Source organism: Microcebus murinus, chromosome 14 (genome assembly GCF_040939455.1).
Source record: "Microcebus murinus isolate Inina chromosome 14, M.murinus_Inina_mat1.0, whole genome shotgun sequence".
Classification (NCBI taxonomy): Eukaryota; Metazoa; Chordata; class Mammalia; order Primates; family Cheirogaleidae; genus Microcebus; species Microcebus murinus.
In genome coordinates this window covers 34801892-34828024 of record NC_134117.1, presented here as the reverse complement: position 1 = coordinate 34828024, position 26133 = coordinate 34801892, and the positions used below count along the sequence as shown (strand labels likewise).

Below are 26133 nucleotides of genomic sequence, written 5' to 3'. Positions count from 1 at the left end.
TAAACATGTGAAAATTGTTCGATTGACATTCTGGTGGTTGTTGCTTTGTAACAGGAGATCTAAAAAATAGCGGAAACAGAAGATACATGAGGATAACCCAGAAGAATTATGTAAATTTAGATTTTAACATCCACACACCATAGAGTACTGTGAACCTCAGTGGCCCCATCACATGTTCCTGTACTAACTGGCTTAAACACTGTTGTTTGAACTACTGACAGTGGACAGTAAAGACCATCAAATAATCAATATGCTTGCATAGGCTCCACTGGAGTCTGAGTTGGTGGGAACACAAATACTGCTAATTGACGACACTTTTCTTACAGACCAATATCTCTAAACACAGAGGGAACCATTTTGCCTAACACAGCATCACAAAAGAAGACCGAACCATCTGCAACCTCATTCTTCCACAAATTGACAATGGCTCTCTGTAGTATTCCTTTAGGCAGAAACCACTGACTCTGGTCCAAGGAGCTTCCATTGCAGATGTCCCTGGAACCACCTGGCTGGGTACTCGTGATACTAACAAATTATACACACAAAAATGTACATCCTGTCCTTCACTGGTCTCTCCACAACACTGAACATCATCAAGAGGTCCAGGTATCCTCCATTTCCTAGGTTACATTGACCCCAGCAGGGAATTTGCATATCAAAACTGCTTTTCATAAATACTCCTTTAGCTGCCAAAACTGAGCATGTGTTTGGAATCAAAGCAGAGATAGCCTTCTCTTTCTAAGTTTCATTTTTACCCTGAGAGTTTCATTGGACCTTGATCGAGGACGTGGCAAAGTGCCTGGGCATACCTCCCATATATAAGCACGCATGCTTACCTGAGAAGCCCGAGAACTCTGTGGACAAACCTTGGAGGAGCCTCCCAGGCTGGAGCAAAGTACCACGGAGCACCTGCTGTCCCACAGCACCATGAGGTAAAGGCTTTCTCTGCTTTGCTGCCCTCATTTCTGTGCACTTTGAAATTCCAAACCTTTTTTTAAGGACCAGTTCTGCAGCAGGCATCCTCCTAAGGGAGCTATTCCATCATGGTTCTGACCCTGAGGGGCACCTTCAACCTGGTAACAGAGGGAAGTTTAATAAGAGGGCTAGTTAAGATGTTATGGCATCATTCAGTGAGATTAACAGGAGAAGGTGCTGGATGGGGGCGTGGTATGACCACAGTGGTAACATGACAACCCTAGGCCTGCAGGGGCAAGAGGAGGGAGCAGAGACCAGGCCTGGGGAGACCCTTAGCTCTAGCTGTGGGGGAGGGGCTTCTCAAGAGGCCTTTGGTGAAAAACTCAACCACTGACAACCCAAAGCAGAGCCCAGTGGGCGCTGAGGAATTAATACTCATCTCCTGTGCTCTGATGATGTCATTTGCGTCGCACTTTCTAATGGAGGGCCAATTACTCGGGATACTTACCAACTTTTCACCTAAGCCTAGAGGGGAGACTGGCCTGGGGCCCAGTCAGGGCAAGAGCATTTAGAGCCTTTCAGGTATCCAGGGGGGAAGGGGAAGCATTTTTGATCTGATAATTCAGTTAAATGCAGGTGGAAAAGAGAAGAAGCTATTGTCACAGATGACCATTTTTCTGTTCTTTTTGATACCAAGTCAAATTTTGTGATTAATGTGAAACTATGAAATTGTGATCACTATGAAATTTACTTTTCACCAAATCAACTGTTTTCAAAGTGTGGTTCCCTGGTCAGCAGCAGCATCACCTGAGAACTTATTAGAAAATGCAGATTCTCAGGTCCTGCCCTACACCTGCTGGCTCAAAAACTCTAGGTGGGGCCCATCAATCTCTGTGTTATATATCTTCCAGGTAAACACGTTGCATGCTAAAATCTGAAAAAAACACTCTACTAGATGGTAGAAAATAAGAAATTTTATCAGGGCTGTTATGTGTTTGTTCCAGAGAATACATACTCCTTTTTTTTTCCTAGTTTGGTTAGAACTGGCAAACTGCAGAAAATATTTTCTGCTCAAAAGCATTCTGATGGACTCGAGTTTCCCCATATGATGTTGCAGTCAGTAGGAAAGGAACAGCCTATAGAAAAAGGGGTCCCTTCTCCAAGAAACATCTATACCTGAAAATGGGAAGAAATGACAAGTCAGGGATTGCAAAGAAATTTACCGTAAGAGTACCCAAGTCTTGGCCGGGCGTGGTGGCTCACGCCTGTAATCCTAGCACTCCGGGAGGCCGAGGCCGGAGGATCTCTCAAGGTCAGGAATTCTAAACCAGCCTGAGCAAGAGCGAGACCCCATCTCTACTAAAAATAGAAAGAAATTAATTGGCCAACTAAAAATATTTAGAAAAAAATTAGTCATGGTGGCGCGTGCCTATAGTCCCAGCTACTCGGGAGGCTGAGGCAGAAGGATAGCTTGAGCCCAGAAGTTTGAGGTTGCTGTGAGCTCAGCTGACGCCACGGCACTCTAGCCCAGGCAAGTCAGACTCTGTCTCAAAAAAAAAAAGAGTACCCAAGTCTCTCTTTTTAGTATAATGTGTTCCTGGTCATTAAATGATGTCAGCTGTGTCTGCATCTGTGTGTGGAGGTGACAGAAGGCAAGCCTTCCCTCCCCTAAGCTTTGGTAGCTAGGTGACCTGAGAGGTTTGGCAATAGCCTGTGCTTATGTTTCTAGAACTCCCTGACCTGGGGCAGCCTAAAGGAGCTCTGGACTATCCCAGAGTGAGTAATGCCCACATCAAAATACTCCTGATCTCAGTGGGTCTCCTCCTACGTCTCAAAAATATACTTGCTGCGCCAGAGGTACCTGAGATAGGGGTACATAGTTAGAAAGCCTAGAATGGCCTATCCCTGAATATTCCAGCTTTAGAGTAATGGCAGCCTGTGTAGATGATCTTGCCTGGCAGTGTCTGTTGTCATCATACCATGGGCTGCAGTGGACATGAGTGGAGCATTTGGGTCACCTTCTTTAAGGGTGGTGACTATTTTCGGTTTTCAATGAGCATGCTTAGACACAATATTGATTTTACTCATTCCTGATCCCATCCCCCAACACCCCGAACACCCAACACACACACACACACACACACACACACGCACACACACACACACACGTTGGGTAATAATCCCAGGCCACAGCTGGGTGGTGAAAAGGAAGGTTTCCGGAGCTCCTCACCTCAGCAGTCAACCACGCAATCCTGCCCCAAAGCAAGAACAGACTCAGCGTCAGGCTGTCATCTTCCGTGAACTCAGACCTGGGGAGGATGGTTTGGGATTGTGCACAGGAATACACTCAAGGATGATCTAAGCATAATGGGGAGTGTCTGAGGTGGGGACCCTGGGGAAAATGAGAGGGCTGCATTGAGCTGCCAGTTGTACTCCCAGAGGCAGTAGTAAGCTCGAGCATCCTCTGCCCACCTGGATAATATTATTCATCATTGTGTGAATTTTCTCTTCCTCTTTATTTTCAAAAGAGAATGTTCCATAGTCGTGTGTGTGTGTGTGTGTGTGTGTGTGTGTGTGTGATTGGATTAAGGTTATGTACTGAAGTCAGGATGGCAGAATTTATACAAAAATTGGTTCTTGCTATACATCGCCATACATAGAGTTAAAGAAAATTTCACAAGGGTATTCATTGGGATTTTCCTTGGGCCTCATGGGTAGAAAGCATGCAAGTATACAAGGTAGGGTAATTATTTGAGACTGTGTAGGCAGATACACCTACGTATGATGGGAGGACCACTTTTTCAACTATTTACAGAGAAATTCCTCTTTTTTTCCCTCTTATTCTTATAGGAGAACTAGGACTTCAGCTCCAATTCATAGGAAGATGAAATATTGGAGAGAAAACTCCTGGTCCCACTGATCCTGTATTATTCTCCCTGCCCCATGGGTAGCTGAGGGGTTACTATAATTGTTGAGACTTTGAGTACCTGTCTTATACTAGGCTTCAGGGCTACCTAACATCAGGGGCACTGAATTACAAAGGTGGGACTTGCTGTTTCCTCAAATAACACATCTGACCTCATGCAATGTTCACTCACCCCCCACTACTGTCTGTCCCCACGCAGTAAGCCTGCCACTGTGGGTGGGTGGGCGGGTGGGGTTCCACCCATTTTCAATGTCTCTGTTTAGGATTGGTTGAGTGAGTTCATACAGGCAAAGGAGGTAGGTGGTAGGAAGTAGGATGCCCTACCACATTCTCCAACCCAGCTTAAGCATCTATGAAGCCCATCCTTTGAAACTGTTATTTGGCTCTCATATTTTACTCAGAACCCTTCATAGGAGGAGAGAAAAGCAAAATATGTTTAGGTGTTGGGAATATGGAAAACAGTAAGGAATCCAGCCTTCTGTGCACTCTCTCTCCACATTCTTCTGACAGCATTAATCATGTACTACGATGCTGAGAAGAAATAGAAGGGGAGAAGGGTTTTACAATGTGGAGGGTGGTGCTGAAGTTATTTTGGTAATAGCAGATTTAATGCCTTTTGAGTTGGCTTTTAGACTTCACTTAACCTATTTGTTGGCACCAGGAAATGATTAACATTTCATTAGGATTTTTATGTCAACCTGCTCTTTGTCCACATGACATGACTATGGCACCCAGAGAGGCAACAGATCATAGAAACAGGGATACTGGGAGGAGAATATTTGACCATTGGAAGCGCTAGTTTCATTTTCAGTAGACTGAATACTCCTAAAAAGAATAGAATTAATTGCTGTCTATTTTTACAGTGAAGAATATAATGAAAAGCTCATTAAGGACAGCCTAGTTCCATTGAGATGTCATTTCACATGGAGTTATTAATTGAAGACTCTAAAATGCCTGTTTTCTGTTAGAAAACAGAGTCTTGGACCAGATTGAGTTCCTAGAAAAGAAAAGGGTGCCGAATCTTGTCAAATGTTTTTTCTGCATCAATTGAGATGTCATGTGATTTCTTTCCCATTTTTTTATTAATGTGGTGTATTACATTGATTGACTTTTATACATTGAACTATTCTTTCGTATGAGGTTCTCTATTTATATGACATTCTTGAAATGACAAAATTACACACATGGAGAACAAATTAGGGGTTACCAAGGGCTCGGGATGTTTAGGGGTGCAGGTGAGGAGGTGACAGGTATGATGCTAAAGGGTTAGGATGAGGGAAATGTGATGGTGACAGAGTAAGTCTGTATCTTGATTAAGGTGGTTCCATGAGTTCACTCATGTGAAAAAATGACACAGAACTATACATACACATTGTTGTTGCACCACTAAAATCCAAGGATAAGCATTAAAATACAAAGTGTTTTATCCAGCCTCTTTCTTTTGGCTGTTCCTTGCCTAACAAGGAAAATCTGCTTTTGTGTTCGCAGTCAGAATGCTGATGATCATCGGGTCAAGGATAACCTGGTTCAGTTGAGATGTCACTTCACCTGGGGGTTGCAAATTGAGGGCTCTGAAATGCCTGATTTAGAAAACAGGGTCTTGGACCAAATTGAGTTCCTAGACAGCAAATACAATGTGGGAATACACAACCTACTGGCCTATGTGAAACACCTGAAAGGCCAGAATGACGAAGCCCTGGAGAGCTTGAAAGAAGCTGAAGACTTAATCCAGACAGAGTGCGCTGGCCAATCAGACGTGAGGAGTGTGGTGACCTGGGGCAACTTTGCCTGGGTGTATTACCACATGGGCAGGCTGGCGGACGTCCAGGCTCACCTGGACAAGGTGGAGGACACCTGCAAGAAGTTTGCAAATCTCTTCCGCTATAGAATGGAATGTCCAGAGATGGACTGTGAGGAAGGATGGGCCCTGCTGAAGTGTGGAGGAAAGAATTATGAACGGGCCAAGGCCTGCTTTGAAAAGGCACTGGAAGTGGACCCCGAAAACCCTGAGTTCAACACTGGGTATGCCATCACTGCCTATCGCCTGGATAGCTTTAAATCAGCAGTAAAAGGTCACAAGGGGTCTTCTTTGCACCTCCTAAGGAAGGCTGTCAGTCTAAATCCAGAGGATACATATGTTAAGGTTCTCCTTGCCCTGAAGCTTCAGGATGAAGGACAGGGAGAGGAAGGAGAAAAGTACATTAAAGAAGCTCTGGATAACATATCCTCACAGACCTATGTCATTCGATATGTGGCCAAGTTTTACCGAAGAAGAGGCTCTCTGGAAAAAGCTCTTCAGCTCTTTAAAACAGCCTTGCAGGCAACACCCACTTCTGCCTTCCTGCATCACCAGATAGGGCTTTGCTACAAAGGACAAATGATTCGAATAAAGTCAGCTGCAAACATGAAGCCTACAGGGCAGGATAGAGAAAAGGTAGACAGACTTGTTCAATTGGCTCTCCATGAATTTGAAAAAGCTTTAACACTAAAGCCCACATTTGATTTGGCTTATATTGACCTGGCCGAGATGTATGCAGAAAGTGGGCACCTCGAAAAGGCTGAGGACACTTTTCAGAAAGTGTTATGCATGACAACCATTGATGATTACACACAGCAACAGCTTCATTACCGCTACGGCCGTTTCCAAGAATATCACAGGGACTCTAAAGATAAAGCAATCACTCATTATTTAAAAGGTCTGAAAATAGAAGAAATGTCCCATTCCAGGGAAAAAATTCTCAATGCTTTAGAGAAATTGGCTAAAAGATGCATTAACCGGAATGTACGTGTTGTGGAAAGTTTCAGCCTCCTTGGTCTTGTCCACAAATTGAAAGGGGAAGTGAGTGACGCCCTGCTGTGCTATGAGAAGGCCCTGAGGCTGGCTGCTGACCTAAACCCTATGTTTTGAACAGAGGTCACCACCACACCTTTAATATTCTCATAACTAAGTACAACAACTGTGAAATTAAATAATTCAAACTTGAAGCTGTTGGAACTTTAAATTATTCTGAGCCTCGAGAGGAATGTGGCTATGTGGCCTGCATCACATAGCACGCAGCTGCAACTTCTGCTGTGTCCCTTATTAAGAAAGGCTTTGTGGCACCAGGGATAAGATCTGCTCAGATCATCACCCCTCCTCATGGAATGTTAAAGCAGTCTTCTTTGAAACAGAAAGAGCTGTAACCAATCAAATCCCTATTAGGTGCACTGACATTGAATGAAAAATGTTGCAGCCCTGTTAACTGTCTATATAAGTGAAACCTTAACTTCCCCACTTTGGAATGCTGACCCAATCCATTTGGAGTCTGCATTTCTGGGTATGTATCCTCAAGCTTTGCACTCAAATAAACTCTATATTTAGTCATATTTTCTGAATCTCATTATTTCAGGTTGACACATACTCTTTCCTAATTGCTATCTTCAAAAATGAATAACCTGATGAAATGCAAAAGAGTTTGATACAACACATACTGTGCTGCCTGCCTGTCTGTCTTCCCCCTTCAATCCATGTTTCCATGGCAGGAGCGTCCATTCTTCCACACCACAGTTCTGTGCTCATGGACCAAGGCTGATTAATACTGGTTTGGGGACCTATCATCGGCTGGACAAACAAGCATCCTTTTCCTTATAATTTTGCCATTGGAATGAACAGTTTCCATCCTCAGTCTAGCTGGTGTTCCAAACAGAGGAGACTTAAACAGGGAAGGTTTCTATTCTATGGGGCTGGGATCACTCATCAGCAACAATATCTAAGTGCAAAACAAATGAGCAAAGAAGAAAGTTAGAAAGAAGGAGGGGACTTCAGGAGTTCTATAGCACTGTAGCCAGAGTTCCATTTCCTAAGGCCCTACTGTGGACAGGACTTCCTGGTCAGTGAGCCAAGCCTATAACTGTACAATAAATTCAAACTTTTGTTCATATTTGTCCAGCTGCCGGTAATCACTAGGGATCTATTACGTGGGATCCAAACACATTGCTGGACATTTGTTTACACCTAAGAAAACTTCAAATGTATCAGAGGAAGACAAATAAAGGAAAAACCTATATGGGACATTTAAATAACATTTATAGCTTAATGCAGTTTTTCAGTACTTTATGGCTGCTCTGTATTATAATATATTATCCCTTTTTTCCCTATCCAAAAATATTCAGTAAAATTTGCTAAGATAACAAATTCTTTAAGTGTACTTTCTTGGTGACATTCAAAAAATATGTGTAGTCCATGTTTGGGTGGAAATAGAAAAATGCAGAATCAACTTATGCAGCCCTAGAAGGCCTGAGCAAAGGAAGCCATGGGAATATAAGCCCTACCAGGTATTTTTATTTATTTATTTATTTTTATAGATGGGGGGGGGTCTCACTATGTTGCCCAGACTGGGGTGCCGTAGCTATTCACAAGTGTGATCATAGTGCACTTGTGGGCTCAGGCCTCCTGCCTCACCTTCCAAGTAGCTGGGAATACAGACAGGCATCACCATATCTGACTTCCTACTAAGGATTTTTTTAAAAAACTATGAAGCTGTTACATCTACACGCCATGGAATAGGAAGGTTGACTTATGCTACTTGGATTCCTGAGAGCTGATATTGACCAATGATGAGAGGGGGTAAGATGGGAGGGAGGGGGGCATTCAGATGACAACTAGGGAATACACAAGTAACGTCTTTTTCAATTTTATTGATACTAACCAAAGAACAGATTTATTAGATTCAACCAGAGGAAACTACTATTGACTTTTCCCTGTAAATAACGTGTGACTTGGGCTCACCTAGCCTCTCTTTGAACTCCTGTGGCTGAATTACCTGTGACTGCTGCAGAGCCACTTGTAGGGGGAGATTCACCTCCACTCATAGAACAAATCTAAACAAGAAATCTGAGGACATATTTCTACTGATTAGAAAACACACAATGTTCTTTCAACCAAACAACTTTAAGCTTTTGATTTGGTTGAGTTCTGTAGCTGTTACTAAACTGATAGGTCTTACTACTTAGCTACTAGCTGGTGTTGGCCAAAAGAAGTAATAGCCCATAGTCCTTTTGGCTGAATTCAGTACAAATGTAATAACATTTCTCAGCTAGTTGGTAAATTAACAGGAAATCAGGTTTTATTGCACCAAATTCATTCATTAACTAATATTGAAACGTTACCACCACTCCAGGTACTGGAACTGAAATCTATTTCCCTAGCAACTGTATCTACTTAACAGAGTTTATGAGTTTGTGTGTGTGTGTGTGTGTGTGTGTGTGTGTGTGTGTATGTCCTAACACAAGCTATTTTAACATCAACTCTCCCCACCCTGGAAACATACAAGGGACTTAATGAAGAGTCATGGGTTGGCTGAGTATCTTGTAAGTGCGGTTCTAATCAGTGGCTCCTACATGCAGTACACACCAGGGAAGAACAGAAGAAAAGTGAAGGATATATAAAAACTCATGTCTACCTGCTTTTACTAAAATGAAAACAATGGAAGGATAAATGCAATTTTGAAATGGTTATCTATGAGAAAGGGAAGGAAAAGGAAAGAGGGATAGCAATAGGAGCTAGAATTCCCTGTGTTTGTTTTTGGAACCATGTCAAGATTTTATCTAATTATAAAACAAAATTCATATTAAAAAATCCTTATATGCATGCTAAAGTATTATATCAACTAATGGTCCTGATTGCCTTTTCATGCAGCAACAAAAAATAAGATAAACAAATGGATGAATAAAGAAATGAATGGATGAATAGATATGTGATAAATATAGTAAACTGTTAACTACAGAATCTGAATATATGGGTTCTCATTGTAAAATTCTCCCAACTTTTCTATCTTCTTGGCAATGTACATAACAAAATGTTGGGATACAAAGGGCAAATATCAATATCTAAAAAGTAAAGCAAACTGAAATAAATGAGCCAAAATATATGTGGAATGGAGGATAAAATAACATACAGTAGACAGATTCCAAGTGATTTATAATACACTGTAATTTGACTCTTTAATAATATAGAGCTTATGGACAAAAATAACATGGGAAAAACTCTTAAACTTTGATGGGCAATCATTCTGGAGGTATTTTGTTGATTTTGTTTTTCTGAGACCGTTGTTAGTATATTGTCAAATAAATTACAGGAATAATTAAGTTGGTATCGCTTTGAAAAGGAATTTTCATTTGGGGAGGAAAAATACACAGATGTAAGATCAATTAGGTTAAGTAAAAATCCTGTGTGCCTGAATCTGTAAGATGAGTTCATGTCATCTTTTATCTTAAAAATATACAGTACCAATGTCATTTTCCTGGTTTTAATATAGTACTACAGTATTTAGGGAAATTGGATGAAAAGTACATAGGACCTTTCCTGCAATTTCCTGTAAGTCTGTAATTGTTTCAAAATAAGCCTGAAATGTAAAACACACACACACACAAATTCTGGTGATACTTAAATATGTTGCAGTAAGCAAGATTGTGGGTCAAGGTGGGCTGAGTTGTCCCTTCCAGACTCATTAGAAGATGTGAAAATCATCAGATTTTCATTCACAACAAAGGACTCTGGTGTCTAAGTCCTTTCTCCATGGATGTGATTGAAAGTAGTTTAGGAACAATTTCACAACCAAAGAGCATAGTTTTCTTATAGTGGCCAAAACACTGAGAATTCCTTTTTTTTTTTTCTTTGAGATGGGGTCTTCCTTTGTCAGCCAGGCTAAAGTGCAGTGTTTGCATGACAGCTCACTGCAGCCTCAAACTCCCGGACCCAAGAAATCTTCCTGCCTCAGCTTCCCGTGGAGTAGCTGGGATTACAGACAGGCGCCACCACACCCAGCTAATTTTTCTTTCTTTCTTTCTTTCTTTTTTTTAGTAGAGGCGGCATTTCACTTCTGCTCAGGCTGGTCTCCAGAGTTCAAGCCATCCTCTAGCCTCGGCCTCCCAGAGGGTTAGGATTACAGGCCTGAGCCACCATGCCCAGTCTGAAAATTACAATTTTAAGAAAATAGGCTGTAACTAAGAATATCTTTGTGATTGAATAAATTGAGAAGAGTATATAGTATGTAATTAGCACAGACATCCCAATTGTTAAATGCTAAATTATAAACTATGAAAAGAAATATCTATAAACCTGACTTCTATGATGCATTGGTAAGTTTAAGGAAAATCAAAGATGCTGGAAAGTGTAAATGGATTGATGGCTTCAGTTAAGTCTTTGGTTTTTATGATGCTAGCATGAAAGAATCCTGTACATCTGTCATGGTCACTGCAATGTTTTCATTTATCTATGATTACTAAAAATGAATACAGAAGCAATGTCTACATTACATGCTGATGAGAAGGATGCCTGGGAAGGGAGAGAAACCCAACTGTGGAAAGTAGCGCCACCTAGGGGTCAAATTTGTTTCTAAGAAGAAACCAGCTTTTCCATAGGTAACCAGGTCTACTAGATCCTATTCTATAGTTGATAGGATAGGAAGTTGATAAAGAATTTTAGACTACAAGTGATGGCCTTGGAAAAGATAGGGAAAAACTTGTATGGTACACATTCCTTAGTAAATTGTGATTGAATATGCGAAATAAATAACTCAACAACTGTAGGTTATAATTAAAAAAAAAACACTCAGAATTACATTCTTTTTCCATGCCCTCCTGTGAATCAAGAAAAGACCAAGGAGCTCATTACCTACTATGTAGGCGACGAAACAAGGCAGAGTAATGAAGAGACTGAATCTGGGCCTGAAATAAAGGCAAGTGAAGTGGGTGCAGGGATTGAATCCCAGATCCCTCAACCAGAGAATTTCAGATGTACAATAGACACCAAGAACCATCCAGGCCCTGGTTCCCAGCCCAGGTGTACATCAAAATCACCTGCAGATTTCTTTTCATACTGAGCTATGGCCCATTCCCAGAGATGTGTTCAGTTGGTCTGGCATGGGGCTTGGGTAGCCATATTTCTGAAAATCCCCCTGATGGCTCTAACGTGCAGTGAGGGTTGAGATCTGCAAATCTATTCCAAATAAGTTGATTATGAGCTGAGAAAAATGCGGTTCATAGAGGTGAAGTGGCTTTATCATAACTGGTCAGTCATTCACAGAGTTGGTCTTAGACTCTTGGAAATGGACTCATAGCTTGGTGCTAACGTTTAATTTTCTAAAAGTTTCATTTTCTCCAGTTCCCATTTTCATATCTGTAAACATACACACACACAAACTTTGTTGGCCATTTCCTCTGTCCTTAATACTGCTCTGTCCTTTGTCATTCATGGGTCTATTTATTCCAAAAAGACACTGAGCATTATTCTGAATACCTAATCAGCCTGGGCCAGAGCCCCATGGAGCCATAACTGCTGCCAAATTCACAGCAATGACAAAATAAACACTTTGTTCCCTTCTCTGCCTGCTGTCTAATGCACTAGAAAATGGAGAACCCAATTGTTTCTTTCCCTAAAAATTCCAAAGATGTCTTGCTCCCCAAAAAGAGAGTTTTCTAATCCATTTATTTTAGCATTTGCTTATAGCCTGAACATTTATCTAAGTACATCATAAAACCTGTCTTATTAATTCAGAAATTCTTATTTGTGTAGAACTTTCTAACTAGTTGTGGATGTTTCTGTGGAAACTAGCAGAATTCCTGAGATGGGAGATGAGTCAGGCAGGGGGAGTCAAGCAGAAATGATTTAGATCTGGCAGTGTGTCCAGGTGTTTCCAAGAGGAAAATATTCCTCTTGGAATGTTTTCCAATGGAAAGTAGGTAGCTTCTTTAAAAGGAATGATTATTTTTAACTTGATGGCTGAAAAGAATAATACTAATTAATAGTAACAGTTACCTCTCACTTGCACACTTCTATGTGCCAAGTAGTTGCTAAGTGTTTAAACTGAAATTCCATGAACTGCAGTTGAGGTTGACTTGGAACTTGATTCAGAATGTGGATGTCCATGCTGCAGCAATAGAGGGCTCTCTATTCCCAACAATAGCACCTGGCTTTTACCTCCTACCCAAGGGATCAGGGCTTAGGAGGCTTTCTTGGTATTGGCCTCTTTCCTTCATTCCTAAAACAGGTTGGTTGTTCATTTCTGACAAGCTGAAACCAAAAGTCACAACCAGAAGACTCAGTTACTTACTCAGGAGTAGATTTTTACATATATTTTAGGAGGTTCCTTCTATATATATAGGAAGCTAACTGGAAATAGAGCTACCTCCCTCAATTTCCCTTTTTTGTGCAGTGATCCGGAATCCAGTCAACTTCCACAATAGACAACAATGGACTGATGCTCTTCTTTAGGGTATGAGGTTGATCTGGTTCCAAATGCTGGCCAGTCACTGGGCTTCTGCAGCACAAGAAACACCTATGGTCCCAGACCCACAGTTCTTGGTAACCTGGTTTCACTACCCACCTGGAAGCCCATTAAACATTGCACATAGTCTTTGCCTCTTGACTCTTGACAGTATAGCTGTGGACAAAAGAATGTTCATCTCTTTCAGAACTTTCCATATCTTATCTCTAATTCTCTATTTCTCTCAGCTCAACTGTTTGATATTTTTATGTGAATAAACTATGTCTGCTTCTATTATTTTCAGGCTACATGGAAAACCAAGGCTGACAATGGCACCCAAATAAATGTGATACGAGTCCAACACTTTCCACATTCAGCTTTCCAGAGAAGCAAGTATGATTGTTTCCTCTGAACAAGGGGATTTTCTGTGATTAAATTAACAGTGGCTGAGGGTATATTTGCTTTGCATAAGCTGCTGGAGATAGCACACGTATCAGGAGAGTGGAGTCATTTCTGGAAAAAAAAGTAGGGAGATCCATAAGCTTGGCAGATAACAGTAATAAGAATGAAATCTGTCCCCAGGATCAGTCTCAGCACAGCCTTAGTCTTCTTAACCTCTCACTATGAGCACAGAAGATTACCTGGGCCAGTTTGAGGTAGGCCAAGCCAGGGTGTCATGGCACCAAGAGGACTGAACATAGCTATGATCATCTTCCCTAGCTATGATAATCATCTCTGGTGAATCAGAACACCTTAGATGGCTAGAACAGAGAGCATTGAAAGTAAAAGAAATATTTTCATTAAGGCCTAACATGTTTTGTTTGAAGACTCAAGATGCTGGCACATACATTTTTTTCTGTTCCTATAAATAAGGAAGATGTTACAAGCTGCTTATTGTCATTGGCCATTCTCCAGAAGGGTATGCAAAGGCCTAGAACAGTTAGTAAGACACAACTTCTCAGAGAATGGCAGCAAATTTAGGTTAAGACTCCTGTTCAGAGACTTACAGAATTTTATGCCATAAAATGAACAATCCCTGGTTCTAGACAGGCAAACAGAGGCACAGATGGAATGGCATGACTTCTGCAAGTGCACACAGCCAATTTGCACAAGACTCCCTGGCTCTAGGTTCAGTGGATTCTGCACCAACCAGTATCTCCCAGCTCCCAGGTTTCTCCAAGCCCAGGTGATGGGAAATAGCACATCAGTAAACCTGATTTCCCCAGCCTTCTCACTGTCATTTTTCAAAACAGAATGAACAAAGCCATCACCGTTTAAGTTTCACTTTCCATAAGCAGGAATTCTGCTAGCTTTAGTTTCACTTTCCAGTTTCAGTTTCCAGCTTAGTTTCCAACATCTAATTGCAATGACACACCCACAGCTTACATGATTGGTTGCTGTTTAGCTTCCTTATATATCCCTGTCTTGGGGGGTAAACTTATCTGAGAATCCACAAGACAGACTGGCCAGATCTCAGAGGAGCCCCTCCTGCTACACAAAACACTGCAGAACTGCTGCCTACTTCACAGCAACCATGAGGTGAGGATTTCTCTGCTTCTTTGCCAAAGTGTCTGAAGTTTTTGAAATAATGTTGATCAAATACCATCTCAACAGGTTTGGTCTCAGTGAGGGTCACGTTTCCTGTTTTGAGTATCTGCATATGGACTGCATGTGTGTGTACATTCATGCTTACATAAATTGTTTTATTAATGCATCTTTACTTTTGTTAGCATGGGCCTGAGGAAGCTTGGCTATGCCTCGTGCTATAGCTCAAAGAAAGGGAGGGAAATGGGGAAGGAGTTTTGCAGAAAGGGAGAAAATGATCCCACTGTTGGAGAGTCTTTTCTACCATACTCACTTCTACCTGATCTGGGGAAGGAATGGACAGTTTGTCTGGGTAGGGACATTGCTTTCTTCTGGCTCCTCACCACAGATGAAAAGCAGGATCCACAGGACTGTGAAAGCCACAGTCCTGGGGCCTCTCAGGTGTCTTGAGGGAAATATTATGGGAACGTGGTTAGAGAGGCTCCCAGCCTTCCTCTATAGGGTTCCTGTCTCAGGCTTCTGCACTGCTGGGCTCCTATGTTAGGCCTTCTCAGTCGAACTGGATTTATGATTAGCAGATTACCTCTTCCCTGGAAAAGCCAGGCTCTCAGCAGACCCTAAACATCCTCCTTTCCATAGGTCTTGGCTAGAGGTCTGAGCTTGGAAACATCCATATCTTCCTTATCTAAAGGGCCAAATGTGGGATTTTATATTGTCCAAACTAAATCTTCATCCAAGTAACCCCTGATATCAGCTGATAAAAACCCATTAATTAATATTGACTTGCATATTTCACCTTAGTGCTCCCCTCCAGTGGACAAAATTGCAAAAGGGCAAAAGTTCCAGAAAATGCACCATTGCAGGCTTATGACCAACTCTCCTCCATAAACAGAGTTGTTACTGATACCTAAAATAATAATAATAAATGTTATAAAAGTAGCTACCACTTCCTGAATGCTTATTAAGTGTTAGCCTGGCTTCTAAAAGCATTATGTAAATTATTACATTGAATCCTCAAAAGAAACCTATGAGTTTATTCTGAGGCAGGTACTTATATAGTCATGCATCCTTTAACAATGGGGTTACATTCCGAGAAATGAATCCTTAGGTGGTTTCGTCATTGTGCAAACATCATAGAGTGTGCTTACACCAACCCAGGTAGTGTAGCCCACCACACACCTAGGCTATGTGATATTGCCCGTGGCCCCTAGGCTGCAAACCTGTACAGCATGTTATTGTACTGAATACTGCAAGCAACTGTATCACAATGCTAAGTATTTGTATATGTAACCATATTTAACCATAGAAAAGGTACAGTGAAAATAAAGTATTAAAATCTTATGGGACCACCGCCATGTGTGTGGTCATCACTGACTGAAACATCACTATGCAGTGCATGGGTGTGCTATCCTGATTTTGCAATAAGGAATCTTAGATTTAGAAATGTTAAGATCGCCCAGACAATAAATGGCAGCAGTGAGATATGAGTCTCTAAATTCAATGGTATTTTATTAAACCTTTAAACCAATGTCTCTGAGAGGGTGCCAGTGGGGGTCCATGAGATCATTTCAGATGGCATACTAATTAGCTTTTATGTTTATTTCAATATGTGCTAGGAAATATGGGGCTGTCCAGAAAATATCCAGCCATGTAATATGAAAAATAGTATTGAATTGAAGAATAATATTTCATATTGTATATGAAAAATAGTATATACACACACACACAAACCCCTATAAAATTTGCAGAATTTCTATTCAGGTTAGCAAAATGATTTTTTTTATTGTGGAAATATACATATAAGATAAAATTTATTATTTTAAAGTATACAATTTAGTGGTATTTAGTATATTTCTATGTTGTACAACTATCACCACTACTTCAAGAACATTTTTGTCACTATGAGGAGAAACCCCATACCCCATTAAGCAGTCACTCCCTACTATCCCTTTCCTCAGGCCCCAGCAACCATTAATCTGCTTTCTGTCTTTATGGGTTTGCTGATGTGGATAGTTCATATAAATGGAAACATAAAATATGTGGCTGTAGTGAATTCTTATAATTTTATATTGCCTTAGCATCCATCTTGAATGTTAAGTTGGGCTTTCTCATACCAGAATCAGGGCTTGGTCACCCTTGACACAATTTCAAGTTTTCCATCTCCTCCCAATTCCTCAATGTGATTGATCCAGATACTTGTGTTATGTAACCACCTCCCGGTGACCACTTTCCTATGGAACAGCTAGATACAACCTACTTGAGTCTCTCCACAGTCTCATCACTGCACATGTATCGGACAGTTAAATCGCAGTAACCACCTCTCAGTCACACCATGACCCTTTGGTACTTGCAACTGCTTGCTGTAAACCCACCCATTAGAGCTCTCTGCAGGAAACCCACCTAGATCACTCCCTGGACTCCAGTAAGGCTTGGCCCATGGGTTCTTCACTCTCTCGCTCCCCATCTGCTAGTTGAGCATGTATGTCTTCAGCATATATGTAAATAATAAACTTCTTCTGCTATTTCATGTGCCTTTTTCAGTCGCCTGTTTTGTGTCTCACCTGACCAATACACCTGAACCAAACTTCTTTCCAGGTCAAGGATTTCCTAGAGAGTGACTATCTTGGGAGGAATAAACTGGACACAGGTTAGACAAGAGCCGCCACAAGGGCATCTGCCCATATAAAGTTTCCTGTGAGAAAGGCACCTGGTCATAGGTCAGACACAGGCATTAGCCTGTCCACCAGGATAAAGAATTATCCCATGAAAGGCACATTAGAAACATCCACAACCAAATCCCCGGGAGCTCCATCAGGGCAGAGCTATAGTTGGTAGCCACTCTCACGAGGGAGACCTCAAGACCAAATTAAAAAAAAAAAAAAAATTAGAGGCCTTTTGGATTCGCTTATTTCATTTAGCATAATGTTCTCAAGATTCATCCATGTCATAGCTTATATCAGTACTTCATTCCTTTTTATAGCTAAATAATATTCCATTTTATGGATCTACTATACTTTGTCTATCCATTCACCAGTTGATGAACATTTGGGTTGTTTCCATCTTTCAGCCATTGTGAAGAGCGCTGCTGTGAACATCTGTGTACAACTTTTGTTTGGACATTTGTTGTTAACTATTTTAAGTATATAACCAGGTATGGAATATATCCAGGAATATATACCCAGGTCATATACTAATTCTATGTTTAACTTATCGAGGGACCATCTAACTGTTTTCCAAGGCACCTGTACCATTTTGCATTCCCACCAGCAATGTATGAGGCTTCCAATTTCCCCACATCCTTGCTGTCTTAGTCATTTTAGTGTTGCTGTTGCAGAGTATGTGAGGTTGGGTAATTTATGAAGAAAACTATATAAAGGCACTTCTTTACAACTCACTTTTCTCAGTTAACTGTATATTATGAAAGTGCCTCAAATTCAGCTAGTTTTGATCTAATTCATTCAGCCTAGTGGCTGCATAATATTCAGTGGTATACGTATACCATAATTTATTTAACCACTCTCTATTATTTCCAGTTTGTTGCTGATATATACAATGTTGTAATGAATTTTTTTGAACATACATCCTTATGCATTAGTGTTTTTATCCATGATATAGATTCCATGGGGTGGAATTACTTTGTTGAAGGAAATGTATATTTTCTATTTTAATGGCCATTACCAGCTTCATCTTCATAAAGGCCGTAACAATTCATGGTTGCAGAAATTATGTCCTCACCCATTTAAACTTTTGCGAATCTGAGTGGAATAAAGTTATAAATCACAGTTTCTTTAATTTGCATTTCCCTAATGGCTGTGGGCTTAAAGCATCTTTTTTCATGTTTATTGGCCATTTGTGTTTGATCTTCCACAAATTATCTATTCATGGTGATTTCTGTTGGTCTGTTGAGTTATTACCAATTTTCAAAAATACTTTATATGTTACAGAATCAGAATTTTCTCCATCTGTACTAAAAATATTTCCTACATTTTTGTTATTTTCATATTTACCTTGCTTAGGACACCTTTGCCACAATTAAATTTTAAAATTTTATTATGATAAGATAGACATAACATAAAAGTTACCATTTTAACCATTTTTAAGTGTACAGTTCCATGAGATTAGTACATTCACTTTATTGTGCAATAATCACCACCAGCCATCTCCAGAATTTTTTTCATTTTCCCATACTGAAACTTTGTACCCATTAAGCATTAACTCCCCATTCTCCTCTCCCAGCCCCTGGTAATCACTATTATACTTAATGTCTCTATGAATGTGTCTATTCTAGGTACCGTATATAAATGGTCACACTATTTGGGACACAAAAGGACACACTATTTGTCCTTTTGTAACTGGCTTATTTCACTTAGCATAATGTCTTCAAGGTTTATCCATGTTGTAACATGTATCAGAATGTTCTTTCTTTTTAGGACTGAAAAATATTCAATTGTATGTATATATCACATTTTGTTTATCCATTCATCCATTAATGAACACTTAAGTTGCTTCTACTGTTTGGCTACTATGAATAATGCTGGCATGAATATGGATATACAAATATCTGTTTAAGTACCTGCTTTCACTTTTTTTGGGTACATGACCAAAAGTGCAATTGTTGGATCATCTAGTAATTCTATGGTTAATTTTTTGAAGAATTACCGTACCATTTTCCATAGCAGCTTCCCTTTTGTACATTCCCACCAGCAGTGTACCAGTGCTGCAATTTCTCCATATCTCACCAATACTTATTTCCTGTTTTGTTTCTTGAGTTTCTTAAAATATGTATATGTATGTATGTATATGTAATGGCCATCCTAATGAACATGAAGTGTACCTTGTGGTTTTCATTTGGATTTTACAAATTTGATTAGAGATGTTTCCTATGCTTATTGGCTATATATTTTCATTGGACAAATGTCTATTCAAGTCATTTGCCTGTTTTTTTTTTGTTTTTTTTTTTTTGAGACACAGTCTCGCTTTGTTGCCCAGGCTAGAGTGAGTGCCGTGGCGTCAGCCTCGCTCACAGCAACCTCAATCTCCTGGGCTTAAGCAATCCTACTGCCTCAGCCTCCTGAGTAGCTGGGACTACAGGCATGTGCCACCATGCCCGGCTAATTTTTTCTATATATATTATTTGGCCAATTAATTTCTTTCTATTTATAGTAGAGACGGGGTCTCGCTGTTGCTCAGGCTGGTTTCGAACTCCTGACCTTGAGCGATCCGCCCGCCTCGGCCTCCCAGAGTGCTAGGATTACAGGCGTGAGCCACCAGCCCGGCCTTATTTGCTTGTTTTTAAATCAGTTTTATTGTTTTTTTTTTATTGCTAAGATATTGAGGTTCTTTATATATTCTGTGTATTAATCCTTTATCAGATACATGATTTGGAAATATTTTCTATCATTCTGTGAGTCATCTTATAACTCTCTTGATAGTGTCCTCTGAAGATCTAAAATTTTTAACTTTGATGAAGTCTACTTCTCTATTGTTATTGTTGTTGCCTGTGATTTTGATATCACATCCAAGAAATCGTGGGCAAATCCAATGTCATGAAGATTTTTCCTTAAGTTTTCTTCTGAGTTTTATAATTTTAGGTCTTACATTTAGGTCTTTGATCTATTTTGAGTTAATTTTTGTATATGGTGTAAGATAAGGGTAAAACTCTATCATTTTGCATCTGGATATTCAGTTTTCCCACACCATTTGTTGAAAAGACTGTCCTTTCCCCAACAAATGGTCTTGACACTCTTGTCAAAAATCATTTCTCCATTGTTATGGATTGAATTATGTGCCCCCCACCAAACTCATACCTTGAACCCTTTACCCTCAACATGACTGCATGTGAAGATAGGGTCTAAAAGGAGGTGATAAAAGTTAAGTGAAGTGATAATGGTGGGGCTTTAATCCAATAGAGCTGGTGTCCTTAAAAGAAGAGGAAGAGATGTCAGAGCTCTCTTTTTCTTTATGCTACCAAGGAAAGGCTATTTACGTAAGGATACAGAGAGAAAATGGTCATCTGTAAGCCAGGAAGAGAGCCCTCTCCAGGAACCAAATTGGCCATCACCTTGATCCAAGACTTCTAGCCTCTAGAACTATTACAAAATAAATTTCTGTTGTTTAAGCCGCCCAGTCTATGGTGCTGGTCATAGCCATGAGCTATCAGCTGACTAATACAATCATATATGTAAGGGTTTATTTCAGGGCTCTCTATTCCATTCCATTAGTGTATATGTCTGTCTTTATTCCAGTACCATGTTTTGATTACTGTAGCTTTGTGTTAAGTTTTAAAATCAAGAAGTATGAGATGTCCAACTTTGTTCTTTTTCAAGATAGTTTTGGCTATTTGGGATCCCTTGAGATTCCATGTGAATTTGAGGTTGAGTTTTTCTATTTCTGAAAAAAAAAAAAAAAAAAGAAGAAGAAATTTCATTGTGATTTTTTTTTTTTTTTTTTGAGACAGAGTCTCGCTTGTTGCCCAGGCTAGAGTGAGTGCCGTGGCGTCAGCCTAGCTCACAGCAACCTCAATCTCCTGGGCTCAAGAAATCCTTCTGCCTCAGCCTCCCGAGTAGCTGGGACTATAGGCATGCGCCACCATGCCCGGCTAATTTTATATATATATATATATTATTTGGCCAATTAATTTCTTTCTATTTATAGTAGAGACGGGGTCTCGCTCTTGCTCGGGCTGGTTTCGAACTCCTGACCTTGAGCAATCCGCCTGCCTCGGCCTCCCAGAGTGCTAGGATGACAGGTGTGAGCCACCACGCCCAGCCTATTGTGATTTTGATTGGGATTGCATTGAACTGACATCTTAACAATATTATGTCCTCTAATCCATGAACAGGGGATGTCTTTCAATTTATTTGTGTCTTCTTTAACTTCTTACAGCAACATTTTGTGGTTCTCAGTGTACAATCTTTAGCCTTCTTGGATGAGTATATTCCTATGCTTTTTGATACTAATGTAAATGGGATTGTTTCTTTAATTTTCCTTTTCGCATGTTCATCATCAGTGTACAGAAACACAACTAGTTTTCTCATGTTGATTTTTTATCTTGCAACTTTGCTGAATTTGTTTACTAGTTCTAACAGTTTATGTGTGAAATCTTTAGGATTTTCTGCATATAAGATTATATCATTTGTGAACAAAGAATTTTAATTCTTTACCAATTTGGATGTCCTTTATTTCTTATTCTTTTCTAATTGCTCTGTCTAGGACTTCCAATATTATGTTGAATAGAAATGTTGAAAGTGGGCTGGGCGTGGTGGCTCACGCCTGTAATCCTAGTACTCTGGGAAGCTGAGGCGGTGGATTGTTTGAGCTCAGGAGTTCGAGACCAGCCTGAGCAAGAGCAAGATCCCATCTCTACTAAAAATAGAAAGATAATAAAAAATATATATAGAAAAAAATTAGCCGTGCATGGTGGCACATGCCTGTAGTCCCAGCTACTCGGGAGGCTGAGGCAGAAGGATTTCTTGAGCCCAGGAGTTTGAGGTTGCTGTGAGCTAGGCCTTCAGCACAGCACTCTAGCCCAGGCAACTGAGTAAGACTCTGTCTCCAAAAAGAAAAAAAAAAGTGTTGAAAGTGGGTATCCTTTCATTGTTCCTGATCTTGAAGGAAAATCTTTTGGTTTTTCATGGTTGACTATGATGCTAGTTGTGGATATTTCACTTATGGCCTTTATTGGGTTGAAATAGTTTCCTTCTATAAGTAGTTTGTTAAGTGTTTTTATCATAAAAGGGTGTTGAATCTTGTCAAATGCTTTTTCTACATCAATTGAGATGTCGTGTGATTTCTTTCCCATTATTCTATTAATGTGGTATATTACATTGACTGATTTTTGTACATTGAACTATTCTTTTGTATGATATTCTCTACTTATATGACATTCTTAAAATGACAACATTACAGAGATGAAGAACAAATTAGTGGTTACCAAGGGCTCAGGATATTTAGGGGTGCAGGTGAGGAGGTGACAGGTATGATGCTAAAGGGTTAGCATGAGGGAAATGTGATGGTGACAGAGTAATTCTGTATCTTGAGTAAGGCACTGGTTCCATGAGTTCACTCATATGAAAAAATGACATAGAACTATACACACAAATTGTTGTTACACCACTAAAATCCAAGGATAAGCATTAAAATACAAAGTGTTTTATCCAGCCTCTTTCTTTTGGCTGTTCCTTGCCTAACAAGGAAAATCTGCTTTTGTGTTCGCAGTCAGAATGCTGATGATCAACGGGTCAAGGATAACCTGGTTCAGTTGAGATGTCACTTCACCTGGGGGTTGCAAATTGAGGACTCTGAAATGCCTGATTTAGAAAACAGGGTCTTGGACCAGATTGAGTTCCTAGACAGCAAATACAATGTGGGAATACACAACCTACTGGCCTATGTGAAACACCTGAAAGGCCAGAATGACGAAGCCCTGGAGAGCTTGAAAGAAGCTGAAGACTTAATCCAGACAGAGTGCGCTGGCCAATCAGACGTGAGGAGTGTGGTGACCTGGGGCAACTTTGCCTGGGTGTATTACCACATGGGCAGGCTGGCGGACGTCCAGGCTCACCTGGACAAGGTGGAGGACACCTGCAAGAAGTTTGCAAATCTCTTCCGCTATAGAATGGAATGTCCGGAGATGGACTGTGAGGAAGGATGGGCCCTGCTGAAGTGTGGAGGAAAGAATTATGAACGGGCCAAGGCCTGCTTTGAAAAGGCGCTGGAAGTGGACCCCGAAAACCCTGAGTTCAACAGTGGGTATGCCATCACTGCCTATCGCCTGGATGGCTTTAAATCAGCAATAAAAGGTCACGAGGAGTTTTCTTTACACCCCCTAAGGAAGGCTGTCAGTCTAAATCCAGAGGATACATATGTTAAGGTTCTCCTTGCCCTGAAGCTTCAGGATGAAGGACAGGAAGATGAAGGAGAAAAGTACATTCAAGAAGCTCTGAATAACATGTCCTCACAGACCTATGTCTTTCGATATGCAGCCAAGTTTTACCGAAGAAGAGGCTTTGTGGAAAAAGCTCTTCAGTACTTAAAAATGGCCTTGCAGGCAACACCCACTTCTGCCTTCCTGCACCACCAGATAGGGCTTTGCTACAGGGCACAAATAATCCAAATAAAAGAAGCTACAAAAATGCAGCCTAGATGGCAGAATAGGGAAAAGGTAGACAGAATGATAAGAGCAGCCATATTTCATTTTGAATTTGCTGTGGAACAAAAGCCCACATTTGAGATTGCTTATGTAGACCTGGCAAGAATGTATATAGAAGCTGGTGAATATGGAAAGGCTGAAGCCACTTTTCAGAAAGTGTTATGCATGAAACCTGTTGTAGAAGAAACAATGCAAGAGGTACATCTCCACTATGGCAAATTTCAGGAATTTCAAAAGAAATCTGAAGTCAATGCAATTATCCATTATTTAAAAGCAATAAAAATAGGAACGGCCTCATTTGCAAGGGATAAAAGTATCGATTCTTTGAAGAAATTGATTTTAAAGAGACTTCAGAGAAATGCATCAGACCTGGAAAGCTTAAGCATCCTCGGGTTTGCCTACAAATTGAAAGGAAATATGAATGAAGCCCTAGACTACTATGAGCGGGCCCTGAGAATAGCTTTGACAACTCCACAGGACAAGGTCCCCAGGCACTGAAATAGCAGCTACTTTCACATTTCATCTGGTTTTAGGTTAACATGTACTAATTATCTTTTCTGCTTGCTGTTTTCAGAAACAAATTATATAAATTCACTATAATAATGTAATTTTTGAACAATTACTCATATCCGATAAAACAGTTGTATTCAGAAATAATGATATCGAATGTGTGTGTGAGAGAGAAACAAACCATTTGTATGAATGCTATACTGTAGAAAAAAACCTTGTTGAATAGATTTGTAGCAAATAAAACATTAGACTTATATACACTAAAATGTTTAATTGATTCATTTTATCAACAGTTTTCAGTGCTAAAGACCAACAATACTGGGGTGAACACCTGGACATTTTTATCAAACCTCATTTGGTTTACAATCTAGTGAGAGAGACAGACAGTAAAATAAATACACAATCAATTAAAGGTCAGCTTTCACCATAAAGATGTTTTAATTCAGTGTCAAATTGTTGCAAGGAGTTTCTCTTATTTTATGCCATTTTATCTGAAGCACTACTATTTACCAAGTCATTTGCTGATATTGAGAAATATGACAAGAATGCTAAATGATCTGAGAGACAATCTGTAGCCATCATCTTTGATTATGAAGAATGACATTTGATTACAAGGCAATGCACAACAAATAATATTGTTGGAAGGAAAAAATAAAGAAGCAATGTCATTGATTTTTCATTCTTATACATGTTTTAGGGGAGGATGTATTAGTTTCTGATTGTGGCTGTAAAAAATTGCCACAAAATTGATTTAAAATCTGAAAAATTTATTATCTTACAATTCCAGAGGTGAGAAGTCTGAAATGTCTAGGCCAAAGTCAAGGTACTAACACAGCAGCATTCCTCAAGGGGACAGCCTTTTTTGTGCCTTTTCCAGTTTCTGGAGGCTGCCTGCACTCTGGCTGATGACTGGGTCATCCGTCTCCAAAGTCAACAGTGTAGCATCTTCAAATCTCTCTCTGCTTCCTTCTTTGCATCATCTTCTCTTCTTTGACTCTCTTTATCTCTTTTTTATAAGGACCCTTGCAATTATACTAGGCCCACCTGGATAATCCAGGATAATCTCCCCATCCCCAGATCCTTAATTTTAACAACATCTACAAAGTCCCTTTTGCTATGTAAAGTATCAAATAACATGTTCATAGGTTCTGAGGATTCAGACATGGACATCTTTTGGGAGACCACCAGTATAGAGCACCACAAGAAAATCCCCAAATTTGGGGCTCCCAATACATTTGCATCAATTGTTTAACATTTTTGCTCCTTTCAGTGGATATTGATTTTATATATTGTTCTTGAGAAGATAGGACAGAACACATCACAAACTGAATGCTAAATTTTCATTAGGAATACTTGATCTGTGTTTATATTTCATAAAATTTGCAACTAAAAAAAGTAGATTCATTTATCTAAGTTTTCCCAAATATTCTTTTAAGTTTTCTATTAACTTAATTATCAGTTTTTAAACTTAGATTAAAAATTCAGGTACTCAACAGCCACATGTGACTAGTGGTTTCTGAATAAGACAGTATGGCTGTAAGAAGCTGTTAAAAGTGATTGCCTGAAGTGAGGCACTGGCCTTGGGCTACTGTAAGATTTAGGGGATAGGGGTGCCAGAAGCTCAGTGACCCAGATAGACAATACCTTAATGCAATATGTTTTTAAAATTTCAAAATCAATGCAAATGACGTATAACGGACAGAATATTGAGGTTTTGAATACATTAACTCACTAAGGCCCTTGTCTGTTTTCTTTATTGCTATAGTGACAGTAATTTGAACAAGGTCTGGCTCTTAACAGTTGTTCAGTAAAATCTGTTGAATGAATGAATGACTAAATTC

At 39.9% G+C, this 26133-nt stretch overlaps 2 protein-coding genes across 2 annotated transcripts; both read left to right on the top strand.

Annotated features, from left to right (window-relative positions):
• The first annotated feature begins 849 nt into the window (after window positions 1–849).
• On the top strand, window positions 850–7207 carry IFIT1B (interferon induced protein with tetratricopeptide repeats 1B). The gene is made up of 2 exons (XM_012765172.2): window positions 850–932; window positions 5330–7207. Exons 1-2 carry the CDS (start codon window positions 928–930, stop codon window positions 6747–6749), a joined length of 1425 nt encoding a protein of 474 aa, XP_012620626.1. The 5' UTR covers window positions 850–927; the 3' UTR covers window positions 6750–7207.
• A 7287-nt stretch (window positions 7208–14494) lies between these two features.
• IFIT1 (interferon induced protein with tetratricopeptide repeats 1) lies at window positions 14495–24574 on the top strand. The gene is given in 3 exon segments (XM_012765176.3): window positions 14495–14625; window positions 22849–24239; window positions 24242–24574. Coding segments are annotated over 3 exon segments (1440 nt in total). The 5' UTR covers window positions 14495–14620; the 3' UTR covers window positions 24286–24574.
• The last annotated feature ends 1559 nt before the right edge of the window (window positions 24575–26133 follow it).